Here is a 17,173-nt window from a genome sequence, read left to right on the forward strand (position 1 = left end):
TTTTAACTTTTACAATTAACAAAATAAATTTACAACCTAAAAATATTGACTTCTTTTATCTTTAAACTAGTGGTCCAGCGCGCGAAATCGCGTGAGACTCAGACCCGGGGGAAATTGCGCGATACCTGGGACCCCCAAGTCCCACTGTGCCACGAGACCCAGAGTCAAGTCCCTGCCCACCGTGTGCGCCTCGCCACGCACGCAGCCTCCTGGTGACAAGTCTTTGGTCCTTACAGCATTAGGACCACTGGGTTTTTATAATATAGATAAGCAATTCATTTCTTTAAGCCTCATTTCCTTCAAACTAAATACTACTACTTTTTCATCCATAATTTATGCCATCACACATAAGCCTGTCAAACTTACATTACAAAATTTTAAAACAAATTGCTATATTTTTTACCCTGGATAAAACTTATTCACTATTAATCATTTCTAATTCACTAAATGAATTCCCACAGGTGGAAATCTTACCTGCAAAATGGGAAAAGTAGCAGTGGTGATGCCCATTTTGTGGAAATTTAAGAGCATTTCACTTCCACTCCATATTTTACAGGATGATTCATAATCCCGTTCCACAAGATGTTCAGAGTTTGCTTCTAACCAACTGGAATAAAATAAAATAGTCCCCATCAACCAGTATCATCCTATAGGCACCATTTTCACAGAACAGAGAATTGAGATATGTTCATCTGGATTCCTTGAAGATCTTAGGACACAAATATGGATTAATTAAGACATATTTGTGTCCTAAAAGCATGCAAATCTCATACCAGTATTACAAAATAAACATTCACATAGCTAAAAGCAAGCTTTCAATCAGAAAACATACAAACAAGCTTTTATTCACAAAAGAAAAACAGGCAGCGTTTTGTGGATTCAGCTGCTTTACTTGACTCTCGCCGAATGAGAGCCATGTCTTGGGAGCTTCATCCCAAATACACATTAAAGGAAATACAAAACTACCTAATAAAAAAATTTAAGTTACATATTAACACACAAAAAAGAGAATTAGTAGAGCCCTGGCTGGTTTTGCTCAGTGGGTAGAGCATTGGCCTGCGGACTGAAAGGTCCCTGGTTCGATTCCTGGTTAAGGGCACATGCCTGGGTTGTGGGCTCGATCCGCAGTAGGGGGTGTGCAGGAGGCAGCCGATCAGTGATTCTCTCTCATCATTGATGTTTCTCTCTGTCCCTCTCCCTTCCTCTCTGTAATCAATAAAAATATATTTTTTTAAAAAGTGAATTACTAGAAAATATATAAATATATTCATTAATTTATATACACATGTGTACATCCAATAAGTGCTTAAATGCCAATTATTATGCCAGACAACTATACTAGGTAGTAGAAATACAGCAGTACATAAAATAGGGAAGGCCCTTATTCTCATGGAAATTACATTCTACTAAAGGAAGAAAGAAATTTAGAAACAAATACATGAACAAGAAAATATCAGGTAATAATAAGAAGTATAATGAAACTAAATTAGATTAATATAATCTAATTGCTACTTTAATTTGAATATCAAGAAGGCTCTCCCTGAGGTAACATTTATTCTAACAATTGAAGGCAAATGTACTTAGTCATGGCAGTATTGAAAGCAAAATGTACCCAGTACTGGGAGGACCAGAAGAAAATCATGCAAAGATCCTGAGGTGGTTCACAAATTATCCTCCTTTAAGGACCTGAAGAAAGCCAATGTATTTGCAACACAATGGGCAAAAAGGAATAATGGCATGAATAATGTTAGAGTGATAAGCAAGAATCAGATCTTGTTAAGCCAGGATAAGAAATTTGAATTCTATTCAAAATGCAATGAGAAGGTTTTAAATGGAGGATTTTAAATAAGAGAGAGAGACCATCTATTCTAAGTGTTTAAAAGATGATTCCTGCTTCAAAGTCACAATGGAGAAAGGTAAGAGTGAAAGCAGAGACTGGTTAGGAGGCTGTTACAGTATTCTAGTTGAATGGTAGACATGAGACAGGAATTTGGGATATATTGTGCAGGTGGCATTTACAAGACTTACTGATAAATTGAATGAGGTGGGGCGGTAATCGAGAATTATACTTAAATTTTCTATTTGAGAAAATGATAAGTACTGTTTGCTTAGATGAGAAAGACAGGGGGTTAGGTAGGGGAAGGGAATAAGTTTTGTTTTGGAAAGCTGAAATTTTATATCCAAACAAAGATATAAAGTATAGTTGGATTCATGAACATAGCAACTCCTGGGAGAGGTTGGGGCTAGACATAGGTTCAGGCCTCGGCAGTACTGCTGTGGGACTGGGTTATATAATTTAGGAGAAATGCAGAGCTAGAAATGAAATGAGGTCCTAGGACAAAGTCCTGAGGCACTTCAACATTTAGACATCAAACAAAACAAGAACTATCAAAAAATTGAGAAAGAATGGACTCATTATCCATAAACATGCACTAAATGATAAATTTGTATAGGAGGACAAGAACTAAGCATATGGGGGTGGGGTGAGAAGGAGGTTTTTACAACAGAAATTTGTGTATATCTTTTCTGTTCAAACATGTGACTATGTAACTTGCACATTTTTAAAAAGTATACTATTAAAGGAACAGAAAAATGCTGAGATAAATGAAATAGGTTGTAGAGTCAGGGGAGGTTTTTTCTAAGATCCTATATAATAAAAGCCTAATATGCTAAGTGTCCGGTCATCCATTCAACCAATCAAAGCGTAATATACTAATGATATGCTAAGACTGCTCAACCGCTCGCTATGATGTGCACTGACCACCAAGGGGCAGACAGTCGACTGGTCGACCAGTGGCTATGACGTTCACTGACCAGCAGGGGCAGATGCTCCAACTGGTAGGTTAGCTTGCTACTGGGGTCCAGCCAATCAGGACTGAGTGATACAGGCTGGACACACCCTGGAGCCCTCCCACGATCCCTCTCCAGCTCCAATCGTGCACCAGTGGGGTCCCTCGGCCTGGCCTGTGCCCCCTCGCAATCCAGGCTGAGGGATCCCCCCCAAGTGCACGAATTTTGCACCAGGCCTCTAGTAAAGAGATAAAAAACCTAATGTCTAATGAAAGAGAAATTATGTAATATAAATCTTAATGAAATTACTGCTAAATATATTATTTTATAGTACTGAAATATTGGTTAATTGAAATTCATTAAACCAGAATTCTACTCAAACTGGACGATAAAGCAATAAATTAAAGCCATATCCAGAATTTTAAAATGTTCATTAAAACCATTAATTTATGTACAGCCCAATGTCCTATACACAGCATAATTGGCTATAAAATTATCCTGTTAAATTAAAAATAAGATTCACAATTATCAATTTAAAAAAATCTATTCTGTCCATTATGTTTTTTGAATAAGACAAAAGTTTGGACTAGGCCTATTTTTAAAAGTTCAACTGATAAGGAACAATCCATTTCCAAAGTAGCCTGGCCAAAGTTTGCTAACAATAAAATACTCTGCAAAATAAAACGTTTTTAATACAAAGGCAGCACAAATGACACTGATAGACAAATGTTCTTACTTAATGAGACTGCAGCACACAGCTTGTAAGGGTTCATGGTCTTTCTTCCTTATGTTATTGTTGACCATGCTATCTAGTTCATCTCGAGCAAACCGAAGCTGAACTTCCGTTATGCTATAACTTGCTGATTCCCGAGCACAGTCCTCAATGTTATGAGCTTCATCTAAAATGACAACCTGTTCTTTCAGATTGATATCCATCTATAAGATAAAAAAAATTCCCCGTAAAGCTTTCAGCAAAATGCATTTAACAGCAGTAGGTAAGATGTTTCATTTAAAAATTCACACTATAGGCCAATATTGCATGTGCAACTGATTCCAGGCCTTAAAACTTCTAAAGCACTAAAGCCAACCAAATATCAGCTCAACATTACAAAGTTTGCCATTTTTCACTCTCAAAATACTTTGCAAACCTATCACAACCAAAATAATGTGTTAAATGAGCCTGGATTAAAGTACAGCTGGCTACACAAAGGAGCATAAAAATCCCTCTATGAAGGGGTCTCCAACATAATTTAAAAAGCAGAGTAAAAAAAAACCTTTAAAAGTAAAATAACAATACAAGATTCAAAAGACTCAAAACATTAATGTATCTTTCATTTCAGTCTGTCCTGCAACACTTCATTGTAAGAACCGCTCTTCCCCAACTCCTGTGTGATGTTGGTAGGACTGTTAATCTGTTAATCAAGGGACATCACTCTTACTACATGGGTAGACTAAGAGACTAGGCTTGTCAATTAAAAAAAGTATTACATCCCTACATGGTCACAGTGACTGGTACAAGAATGGATATGAGATCCAAACTAGGCCAATCAGAGTAATTTGGGGTGACTAATATAAGATCATGTTCTTTTTTCCAGGTTAGCTAGCTAGCTACCTATGGTTATCTTTGTTCCCATTGAAAAGAACTTGCCTGAACATAAAGCCATCACAATGAAGAGTTAGTCAAGTGGTTTTTATTAAGCTCTAATGAAGCTGAGTTTGTGTCACTTGCCATTGGAAAAGTCCTAACACCAAGAAATGTCACAAAGCAACTGTCAATGAGTTACTCTGAAGAAATAATAATATACAGAGGGTTGAAGATGACTGAGAAAGAACCATAGAAGAGTAGGAAATTCACGGGGCTTAAGGAGGAATAGGACTTGGATTTGGATAGAAGAGAGTAGGGCATTTCAACACAGGTGTCATCAAAAGCAGAAACACAGGCCTGGCCAAATGGCTCAGTGGTTAAAAATAAAAAAGCAGAGATATAGGAAATAACAAGGAGTCCTCAGGGGACTATAAGGTAATTTTTATTGCTTGATTGATTTTAGAGAGAAACATTGACTTGTTGTTTCACTTATTTATGCATTCCTTGGTTGATTCTTCTTTTTTAATTTTTTTCTTTATTGATTAAGGTATTAATATGTGTCCTTATCGCCCCATTGCCCCCCCCCCCCACTCATGCCCTCACCCCCCTGTTGTCTGTGTCCATTGGTTAGGCTTATATGCATGCATACAAGTCCTTTGGTTGATCTCTCCCCCTTACCCGCACCCTCCCCTACCTTCCCTCTGAGGTTTGACGGTCTGATCGATGCTTCTCTGTCTCTGGATCTGTTTTTGTTCATCAGTTTATGTTGTTCATTATATTCCATAAATTCTTGTATGTGCCCTGATTGGGGATCAAACCCACAACCTTGGTATATCGAGACGACGCTCTAACCAACTGAGCTACCCAGCCAGGTAATTACCACTATGAGGTAATTTTTGAGGGGTTCCAGTTGCGAGTTTGCAGCAGAGAAGGCTGAAAGAGCAGATTCAGGTCAGACTATTAAGAACTTGAAAGTAAGCTTAAGAAATATGGACTTTACCCAATGAGCAAAGAGCACTATGAGATTTTTAAGCAGAGGAAAGATTAACAAAAGTAATATTAGAAGACTGGTCTGCAGAGTTGCTCAGAAGAAAGAGACTTAGTCAAGACATAGGATAAGAGGCAGGATAGTAGGGGTAGTAAACATAATTCTATTCATTTCAAACTTAAGGAAATAGAAAGCTAGAGTTTTGCAGTCAGATCTAAAGAGAGAAATAACAATTGAATATACCAAGTTATTCTGGGTATTTTTTTCTTATGCTGAAACAATTGGATGTCTCTAAGAAAAACCAGGCAAATAAACACAAATGATGTATACAAAGTTCACTTCTCAAAAGCTCACAAAGCATAATTTGTATAGTATGAATATTCTTCCAACATAAATTCTCCAAAACAGATTCTTCAGATATTTTAAAATAATTCTTTCTGACTATTCATAAATGGAGAGAGTGATAGCTATAAATGGGTCATAACTGGGCAATTTTGCCCCCCAGGGTATATTTGGCAAAGTCTGGAGACATTTTTTATTATTACCATGTGAGGGTGCTACTGGCGTCTAGTGGGTAAAAACAGAGAAGCTGTTAAACATCCTATAATGCACAAGACAGCCCAACACAACAAGGAATTATCCAGTCCAAAATGTCACCACTAACTAAGTGATGAAAACGCTGCTATAATCCCATTAAAAGTACTTATTACTTTGGAAATCAAAGTGACAAGATCTAAAATTCAATTTTTACTACACCTTACAATATGTTTCAGTACTCTAATCTGTTTTATACACTTACATACATTAACTATAAAACAAAAAAATAAAAGACATTAAAACATCTAAAAGCTTTCACATTCACCATGTATATCCCAATAAGTAGGAAAAAAGCTCTAATTTTTACGTATCTACTCACACTTTCCCTTATTTGTGCATCTAGAAGATAGTTGTAGGGACAAAATATTATGTCAGCGTCTTCTATTAGTTCTCGTGCTGTGTAATATGGACATGCCTTTAATTTTTTCCCCAAGCTAACGAGTTCTTCTATGTCCCAGGCCTTGCACATCCCTTGGAGAGTCTGGAATGTGTGTTGACCACTAATTTTATGAACACCATGATAAAAATAGCAGGATTTGCCCTAAAAACAAATATGCATAATTGAAATGTGAACCAATATTGGCACAGAGAAATAAAACAAGTTTATCTCAGAATTTTAGTAACATCATTAAAGCCACAAAGCAAAGATGAGACAAATTATACCATGTCTACCATCCCAAACTAATCAGAAAACTTGTATTTGTACAAAATGATCACTAAGGTAGGTGACTTCACAGTCTATGATTAAAAACTGTTAAATCTCATCCTAACAAAAGTAGATATTCTTGCATACCTGAAATATTATTTTAAAATTACTTCTGGGGCTAGTTAAGGTAATTTTTTCTTAACTGAAACAAAATTAACTTTTAACAGATAAATGCATTGCATTTCCAGTATAAGAGCACATTCATAAAAGAAACAGTGAACAAAAACACATGTGCCTTTGGATCAAGCCAAAAAATCAGAAAGTTTACACTTTAAGGGCACTTAGAATGACACTCCTGTACAGGCTGATAGCAAAACCAGAAAAGCTCATCCATTTTAGCAGTGTAACACAACCCTGAGGGCAGTCTGTCAATTAAAGCGTTATCACACTTTACACTCTTTTTCACTCAAACTGTCAGTTATCTATTTATCATTTCGCTTTGGTAATTCAGCCACAGTAAACATAGACACCTATGGTGACTTTGTAATTGGCCCTCATTACAATACCAAATTACCCTAAGGGCTTGGGAACAAGAAAAAGAATGTTCATGTATGCCTATGAGCTAAGCATTCTGAGGCAAAATTAGGTCAAGACAAACAACTAAAAGCAGGTATATTCAATTATGTACATAGCTAATATTTTTTAAAGGCTTGTTTACTTTAAAACAGAAACTAAATGCTAATGAAAAATTCTAAACATTGAAGTCTACTGAATTACTTTTTATTTTTACACGATTCAAACTTATGACAGTAAAGATCAATCAAAAAACATAACCAGCACTACAGTATTCTAGGGATTACATAAAATAAGATTATCTGCTTTCAATGCACAATCTTAAACTTTATAATTGCTTTTAATAAGGAGATAATAATCGATTATGGTAAAATTTTCCCAATAACAAGTAAAAAATAGGCAATGCCAAGTCTTTTTGCATAAACTATATAGACAAAAGAGAAATTTCAAGAATTTGAGGAATCCAGTAGATTAATTAACCACTTATGGAAAGAAGTCTACTTAAAAGTGCACAAACTTTATGGGTTTTTATCATGAAGAGCCTTTTCTCTATTTTATTATTTTTTTAGTATTTGACTTCTTACTATTTTCATCTCTCCTTGAAGAGAACTTTTTAAATATTGTGAAGATTTCACAGTTCCTCAATTAAGAAGAACTTATTGGAAATAAATATGTAAATAGTATTTTCAACAATGGTTTGATTCAATAATCTGTATTCTCTTCCTGACTCTGAACAAGTTCCCTAGTACTTCTACTTCATATTCACATGTCTGAATGCCTATTGAAACATCATTTTAATATCCCAAACAAAGCTTGAATAAATTTCCATCTAATAAAATAAAGCAGAGAAAGAAAAGCATAATATAAAATAATTTATTTACATTATATAGTGAAGGTGATATATCAATTAAATGAAACTTTAGGGGCTATAGCCATCTCCTTTTGTGTAAAAATAACTCTGACAAAATACTAGTGAAAAATTGAACTTTAAAAATGTATTAAAATATCATCGGTCATTTCATCTACTATCAATTTATAGTTCACCAATAATTTCTGGGTATAATTACAGACTCGTAACTTCCATTTTAGAGTAAGCTAGTTATCAAACAGGGACACAAACTACCAAACTAATACTATGCCAAAATATTATTTAAAAGTCGTGTCTTTAGTAAGAAAGACTTCTCTATTTCCACCAAATTTCTAGTCCAAATTCATGTCAATCTAGATTTTCCTGGAAAACTTCAAAACCACAATGACATATCTTTAAAGTTAGTAATTTAATATAATTTTTTGTAAACAGAAGTTTGTGTTAATCAGAATGAGACAAGGTAATCATTATATTTCTCATTCAATTAAAAAAACATTTTAAAATTTGCTCAAAGAAAACCTAAATAAACTATATTCCTTTGAAGTTTTAAATATGTATAAGACATTAATTAAATCTAGTCCATTTAAATACTTTTATCTCTTCATATGACATCATCTATGTTTGACTTATAAGAAAGTTAAGAAGACATCTGGTTTAAATGAAAATTAATTTCAAGGAATTAAATATCCCCAAACTTTAGGACAAAAACCATAATTTTAAACTTGAATAAAGATTTTTCTTGTGGTAAAATTAGTTTTCAAAAAATATTAATACTAGCAATTAATTTTATTTCAAGTTATTTGATTATAACTGGAAATGTATATATAAAAAATAAACAAAAAAATTGAGTTAATGTAATCCTTTTAACCTTATTTTTTTCTCAAAAACAAAGTAACTTTACTCACATTTTTTCCATCCAGCAATTCCATGCACTTTTCATTTCTGTTGAAGTTACCTACTACTTCAGGATGGACACAAGTATGATCCCTGCTGGAAAGAATAGTCATTGGGACCCTTGAGTACGCTGTCCTCCGGAGCTCTCTAGTAATTTGAGCAATCTGCTTGTGTGTACGTGTCCCAAAATATATTTTTGGTATCTTGGATTTCCCCCCATGATCCTTCTTAGTGGCATTTGAAGAATCTTGACTGTTTCCTTGTTTAGTAGAACAACAGCACCTAGCACAGTGACCAGAGGGCTGTATAAGAAAAGAAAAAGATAACTAACGTCTGAACTACCATAAAAAATGTCATCAAACCTCTCAAAGAATCAGAACCCATAGTAATGAATCACAACTTTCAAAAAATATCAAGATACCATCTAATACTTGCCATTAAAGAAAAACTACAAATTCCGTTTCAAATTGGTTCTCTTTCACTCTTAAAACTTATAAATGATATTTTCATATTTGCACTGGTTCCTACATACCACTCCAACTCTCAAATTCCAAATGCTTTAAATACATTTTAACTTTAGTCTTTCATAAATTACAATTAGATAATTTTAATTTTTGCTTAGGCTTCAAGTGAACAAGTGAGCTTAGAATTGATAGTACTATTTTGTTTACAGCACAGCCCATTTAAATATCCTGTAATATACCTATATTTTTAAAGTATTTAAAATATAGCTTACAAAAAAATAGAAATATCAAGTTGAATCTAAGTATCACTGAACAACAGAAGCAAAAACTATTCTCTAGCAAAGGTATGAAAATGAATGCATATTATTAATATTTAATAATAAAGGCAAGTTGCTTGTGTGGAACAAGTATATCTGAAATTCAATTACCTGTCATAAAATGCAAATCCATCAGTAAAATTATCATTCAGGACACCTTTTCCTGGACAATTTTACTCGTAATTCAGTTTCATAATTGAAATAGTTATATAAATGTCTCCTTAAATACACCATATATGGAATTTCAGGAATACAGTCTAATGTTTACCTGATTTTTTTCTCTCCTATTTCTAAACTCTCAAAAATAAAAAGCAGTTTAATGCTATATATTAGAACTCATGGATTCTTCATAACTACTACCTAACTTTAACCTTAATTACTATACATATGAGACAGAGTGCAGCCTTATTAAGAGAAATTCCATGAAATGGTTAGTTTATAGAAGTGATCACTAATGGGGGGGAAAAAGCTAAGTAGCACAGTAGCGTAAGAGAATTTGTAGTGTAGAGTTATAGTTTAGTAGAACAAATATACCATTTAACTGAAGTGTTTTGAAAAAAATATAATCAGTAAGATTAGCCTTCATCAACAAATGCTAAGTCATAGCATGTTACACCACAATACTGGGGCTCAAGCTGTCTTTTAGCCTCAACTCAGTGGAAAAGCAAGTTCAAATTACTGCCAGTCTCACTCAACCTTGTCCGCCATTAAATATTACAATACATGATAGAATGGATGTAAATGTGACCCTTCTGGAACTGTCACTCACTGGGATAAAAGGTTCACTGATGTGCCAAATAAACAGTCAAAGCAGATAAAGTTACAGCTATGCTGGAATTGTTACATTCCCCTCTCAGGTTGCCAGTAACAGCAGATTTCATTACAGAGTGCTGCCACATTAAATAGCCAGTTCCAAATATCCTGCCTTCTATATTGAATAATTACTTATTCACTGAAAGGATAAAAAGAAGAGTTATGAATGGGGCTCTTGTCAACAGTGAGGCAGGAAACAGCTGACATGTGGTTTATGTTACATATATTGCAATATCTGACAATTTATGGTCACACACAAAAATGGGATGCAAATTATATCATGATATTTCTGACTGAATTCTTTTTTGGCCTTTGCAATGATCACATTAATTAATTAACACAGTAAAAGAATTAGGGTAACTCTAGGTAGCAGAATTAGTTTACTTTTTTATACCTTCAATCTTTTCACTCAATTATACTATTTCTCTTCCCTATGATAGTTAAATTTATCCTGAATATTAAAAAGCTGGGGTCTAATCATTGCTGTATACTATGTGGATCTATTCTATCCAAACATAAAAGTAATCGAGTAAAGTGGTCTTTTTTGAAGGCTTGGACATCATCTATATTTTGATGGAAGGAACACTTTTCAACACCAATTCCACTTAAAAGTTTATCACCTGTCCTATACCTTGTAATTCCACTTTTTCCCCCGACCAAAAAATTCAAACAACACAGAAATACACAAAATAAACTAGCTCCCCATCCCAAATAATTCATTATAACTTTAGACCTTTCATATATGTATAAATACATCTTTCATATAATTTTTTCAAACAAAAAAAGAAGCTATTACACAACTTTATAAGTTGCTGCTTTGTATTCAAACTTTTTAAAAGGTGTGAATTGGGCACTAATAATTTAAATAATGAATGTGTTTATTTTTAAATGTTATGCTTATAGCTGTACTAACAAAAACTAAGATCAAGCACTAGTTTCAGAAAATGTTTCCACTAGAGCAGTTTTATTAAGGTATCTTAAATTTGTTTTTCATTTCATAATTTAAAAAATTATAAATGATGGCAAATTTTATATTAACATGTTTTTCTTTGTTTTGTTTTAAGATTTAAAGTGCTCTGAAATCATCACACCATCTATCAACTTAAAGTGAGTCCTCAAGAAGATAGTTTTTCAGTGGGTGGATGGGCAAGTAGAGTAGAAGAAAGAATTTAAGAAAAAAAGTTGATTCTTTTTCTTTTGCTATTGTAAAAAGAAATTGTTTCTTCAGGAATGATCTATGAAAGGATTTGGTACAATCATATTTGAGAATGGAAAAAAATAAATATGGCAATAGGACAGAGGCTTCAAAAAGACATTTAATAACAAAAAAGAATTATTTGTAGCCAAGTCAGCAACATTCAATGCTGTAAGAAAACTAGAGAAATAATCTTGAAAAGAGAAATGGCAGGAGGTCATAGTATACTTTAATTCAATGAAAGGCTAACACTTTAAAAGATAGATAAGACACTTTAAGGATAGAGGTGGGCAAAGGGGAATGGGGGGCATCTGTAATAGTGGCGACAATAAATTTAAAAAAGAAAGACACTTTAAGAAAGATAAAACACATGGGCTCCCCAAAACCTGTACTCTCTATGATCTGTAAAGCAGCTATACTGAGTGGCAGAAGCAAACTCTTTAAGAGAGGGCTTCTTCTCCCATAGCTAGAAACTGTCTATGGAGTCCTTTTACTTCCACAAAAGGCAAGAAAACCCAACCCAAATAATAGCATAAACCTATTATTATGCAGGATTCAATTACTCAAAAATACATTTCAAATATACAGTAGCTAAAACTATTCTTAGAATGTCAGCATACAGGGATTTTTGGAAAATGTTCTTCTAAAAACTTCTATCTAGTCCAGCCGTGGGCAAACTACGGCCCCCGGGCCGGATCCGGCCCGTTTGAAATGAATAAAACTAAAAAAAAAAAAAAAAAAAAAGACCGTACCCTTTTATGTAATGATGTTTACTTTGAATTTATATTAGTTCACACAAACACTCCATCCATGCGTTTGTTCCGGCCCTCCGGTCCAGTTTAAGAACCCATTGTGGCCCTCGAGTCAAAAAGTTTGCCCACCCCTGATCTAGTCCCTCATTTTACCTGGTATATAGAGACATATATCTAAATTCCTTGAAAAGATGAAGAAAGATTTTATGATTTCATCTTGAAAAAAAGGCCAAAACTGCTGAGTCCTTGCCAGTATTTCTTTCACAAAGCCATATTTAGAAGTTCAAGTAGATTAAGATAGCACAGTGTCAATCTCTAAAATTTCATAACTTTCTCCAACCTCTGCTTACAACAAAAACAATTACTATACCTGAATACTTAAAAAATAAAAATAAGCATGGTGATTAAATATGCTTAGAAATAGAAAATGACAAAGGCATATTTTAAATTAGGGTCGATGAACTATTACAGAGGGTTAGAGATGACCCATAAACTACAGACACAAGTTTTTGTGCATTTCTAGAAAGTTACTCCATAATATTCATCAGGTGCTCAAAGAAGACTGCTATTTATTTGGGTGACGGCTTTACCCCAAAACTTATGTCTGATTTTATATGGAAATCAAATGGAAACAGCATTTTCTTTATAACCATATCGGCCAGACACAATTATACTGCAGAGAAATAAACAAACTGAGCCCTGTCCAGTGTGGCTCAGTTGGTTGTGCATCGTCTCATACACTGAAAGGTTGCGTTACATTCCTGGTCAGGGCATAATCTCCAGTAGGGGGCATTCAGGAGGCAGCTCACACTGATGTTTCTCTCTCTTTCTCCCACTCTCTCTCTCCCTTATTCTCCCTCTCCCTTCCTCTCCCTCTACAAATCAATAAAAAATATTTTTAAAGAAATAAACAAAATTATAATTCACACGATATATATATATATATATATATATATATATATATATATATATATATATAAAAGCTTAAGCAACTGACCAACCAGCCAACCAGCCAGTAGCTATGACGTGCACTGACCACCAGGGGGCAGACGCTCAATGCAGGAGCAGAAACCACAGGCATGGAAACATGGAACAGACTGATGAATCTTAGACCGAAGCGGGTAGGGGGAGTGGGAAGACATTAACCAAAGATCTTATATGCATACTAGAGGCCCAGTGCATGTATTCATGCACGGTGGGGTCCCTCGGCCTGGCCTACGCCCTCTCACAATCCGGGACCCCTCAGGGGATGTCGGAGAGCCGTTTTCGGCCCAATCCCCACAGGCCAGGCCAAGGGACCCCACCAGTGCACGAATCCATGCACCAGGCCTCTACTAATTTTATAAAGATTCCTCCACTACCTGCAAATTCATTTCTTTTTTTATATTTTTTAATTACTTAATATTAACATAATTCTAAAACAGTTCAGTAATATTAATTTTAAATTCCATTTTACAGATGAAAAAAGTAAAACAAAAAGTTCTTCAAGTTACTACAAAACACAATAAATTTGTGGAGAAGTTAGAATTCATAACCTCAAATCTTAAAGCTTTAAGATTTATTATCATCTACCATTTAACTTGGCAAAAAAGCAAAATACTGCCCTTTTTATTTCAAAAAGTCATGCACATATAGAGCTAGTGGTAAAAAGCCAATGAGTGAGGAATTATATTACAATCTTGAGGCATAAAAAACAGGGTTTATTATTCATCTTTATCAACCATTTGCTGTTGTCCAAACCATCTAAACAGGTACAGAATATCTGTTGTGCAAAATCTCACATAAGCACACACTCTAGCAAGATAGCAAAAGTGACATAACTATACCTTTTCAACTATTCTTTTTAAAAAATTCAAACAGTAGTAGTACTCTACCGCCACAGTTTCATGATTAAACTGCACAAAGCAGCTGTTTATCCACTCACAGCCACCAGCAGGTGAACCTGATTCAATATTTATCACAGGCTTTCACAGATCACTGCTAACCAAGCAAACGTTTTAATTAAGCTGGAACTTGCTTCAAAGAGCTCATTCAAGATGTCAATCAGTAGGTAAGGGATCAGATACAGTGTCAGGTGAGAGTGTGTAATACAAATCCACAACTTTCTTCATCCCATCGCTGTAAATTAGCCTGCTCTAAAGTTCAGACTCTGATTGTAACAGACTGCCAGTCTCCTGGAATGTGTAACTGAAGTCACTCAAATTCTATTGTGAAGGTTGTAAGCAATATGTTAAACTGCAATGGGCTAGCACATTAAGACAGATCCTTTTCACGGTTGTTTTTTGATACCATAAGTGTTTGTTACCCTACTCTCCACTTACTGTTTACTTTCTTGCCTAGTGTAAATGGGAATTCCTTAACACAGTTGCCCCAGTTTCTGAAAAGTTTATGTTTCAGTAGAATTAATCAAGAAAAACCCAAAGTGGTATAATTTTTATCTATGTTAATACTTGAACCATCTTATTCTATAAGAATAAGAATTCTCAGTTTAAGTCAAACATATAAAAATGTCCGACCTGCTATAAAGTAAAGTTCTCCTGGATTAACATCACTTTACACAGATGTGGCTATACATAGCAATGAGTCCCAAAGTATAGTGATGAGTCACACTGACCAACTTCATAAAAAATACCTGGGGTGCTTATATTAAAAAAAAAAAAAAAAGGGTGGGGGGAAATATAGAATCAAAGGAGAGAGAGATGGGCAGGGAGGGGAACTGAATTTTAATTTTAGAGAAGAATGCCAGCTAAAAATTGTTAAATAGAATGATAAATGATAGAATTTTTATACACCATTTTGCAACTCCCTTGTAATAATTGATTCCTGCAAGCTACCTAAATGGATGTTAAAATCATTAGGTGAAAAGTTGTTGGGAAAAAAGATATTCACATAGTCTTTAAGTATTACCCCAGATTACTTATTAATTACAAAAGGAAAATGTGCCTTTATAATGGAGAGACCTGGCAGTCACCACTTCAACAAAGTGATCAAACCTGCCATCATCAGTGAGACAAATTGGCATCACATGCCTCTTGATGTAATATAAGAAATATACTTATGTGTTCTTCTTGAACAAAACTATGATTATAAAATCCAAACAAGCAAGACATGGATAAAAAATATCCCAGGAGTAGAGAAACTGTAGTCAAAAGACATATTATTTAGTAGGTGAAAATTAATACAACTGCACACTATGTCCACTTATATACTTCAAAAAAGCTATTTAAAACTCCTATCCCTTGGGGTCGCAGGAGATTTTTATTTTCTCCTTTATGGTATATTGGTAATTTTCAAACTTTCTTCCATCAACCTTTTAAAATGAGAAAACATAGCTATCTTGATATCATCTTCCACATATTGACCAAAATAGTATAAAAGAACCCTATACAAAATATTTTTGCTTCTTCCATGGGCTTTAAAAATTAGATAAATTATCTACCTGGCCAGTGTTGCACAGTGGTTGACCATCAACCTATGAACCAGGAGGTCACAGATCAATTACCAGTCAGGGCACATGCCCAGGTTGTGGGCTTGATCCCCAGTGGTGGGTGTGCAGGAGGCAGCTGATAGATGATTCTATCCCATCATTAATGTTTCTATCTCTCTCTCCCTTCCTCTATGAAATAAATAAAAATATATTTTTTTAAAAATTAGATAAGTTATCAATAGACAAGCCTTAAAGAAGCACTACCCAAGAAAGCTTTCTGCAATGATAGCATGTTCTTTATCTGCACTATTCAATACACTTGCCACTACCCATATGCAGCTATTGAGCACCTGAAATGTGATTAGTGTAATGAAAGAACTGAATTTTAGTTTTAATTAATTAAAATAAAGTCACATATGGCTAGTGATGAGTGTAGATTTAAAGTATAACTATAGGTTCTACATTTAATCTGGAAAGAAACTACTAGTGAGAATAACCAAAATATTTTTAATGGGAAAGAATAGTATATATTCCTTTTTTATATATATTTATTTATTAAATTGATTGGGGTGACACTGGTCAACATGAACATATGAAGATTTTTGTACATATGATAAAGACGCTGTACTAGGCACCTCTTAAGACATGTGTCCCACCCTTTATTCTGAAAACAGTTCATCATCTATAGCCCCTGCTGAAAAGGTTCACCTAATACTTACATTAATAACACATGCCCAAATTCAATCCCAGGCATAACAAGATGAAGTAAATTCACTTCACTAGGAATTGGTACTTGGGCCATGTAAACTAAGTTAATTAACTATAAGGAACAGACCAGACCGTCTTGTAGTCTTAAAGGCTTCCGTTTTGCAATGTCATGGTAAGGTCATATAAAAGAGAAAACCAGTCTACAGAAAAAAGAAGAAGAAGAAGAAGAAGAAGAGAGGCAGGGAAGCCACACTTGAGGCCTCAAAGAGAAGAGAGAAGCTAGCTAAAAACTTCTGAGTTTCAGTAAGGGCAGTTGTATTTCCTGCTTGATCTTTCTTTGAGTAGGCTTCTATTTCTTCAAAAGCAAACCACTCTGATTAAGTCAGGTAGCATTTCAAATCAGTGGGAAATTATTCAATTAATATTTAGACAAATGACTATTTGGAGAAAAATTAGTTAGATCCTGCCTCTCATCTACATCAAAATTAACAAACAAAACAGAAACAAACAGAGATTTGGGGGGTGGTGAAAAAAGTGAAAGGGATTAAGAAATATG

General features: G+C 34.4%; 1 protein-coding gene across 1 annotated transcript in view; it reads right to left on the reverse strand.

Annotated features, from left to right (window-relative positions):
• BRIP1 (BRCA1 interacting DNA helicase 1) overlaps positions 1-17,173 on the reverse strand; it is a 111,962-nt gene that overhangs the window by 64,421 nt on the left and 30,368 nt on the right. The window contains exons 6-9 of the mRNA XM_070393325.1: positions 8,953-9,243; positions 6,280-6,501; positions 3,527-3,726; positions 475-607 (exon numbers count right to left, since the gene is read on the reverse strand). Of these exons, the coding sequence (XP_070249426.1) occupies positions 475-607; positions 3,527-3,726; positions 6,280-6,501; positions 8,953-9,243 (846 nt within the window). The remainder of the gene's footprint in view (positions 1-474; positions 608-3,526; positions 3,727-6,279; positions 6,502-8,952; positions 9,244-17,173) is intronic.

Source organism: Myotis yumanensis, unplaced genomic scaffold, assembly GCF_028538775.1.
Source record: "Myotis yumanensis isolate MYYU_CA2020_CCGP unplaced genomic scaffold, mMyoYum1.0.hap1 SCAF_16, whole genome shotgun sequence".
NCBI classification, from domain to species: domain Eukaryota; kingdom Metazoa; phylum Chordata; class Mammalia; order Chiroptera; family Vespertilionidae; genus Myotis; species Myotis yumanensis.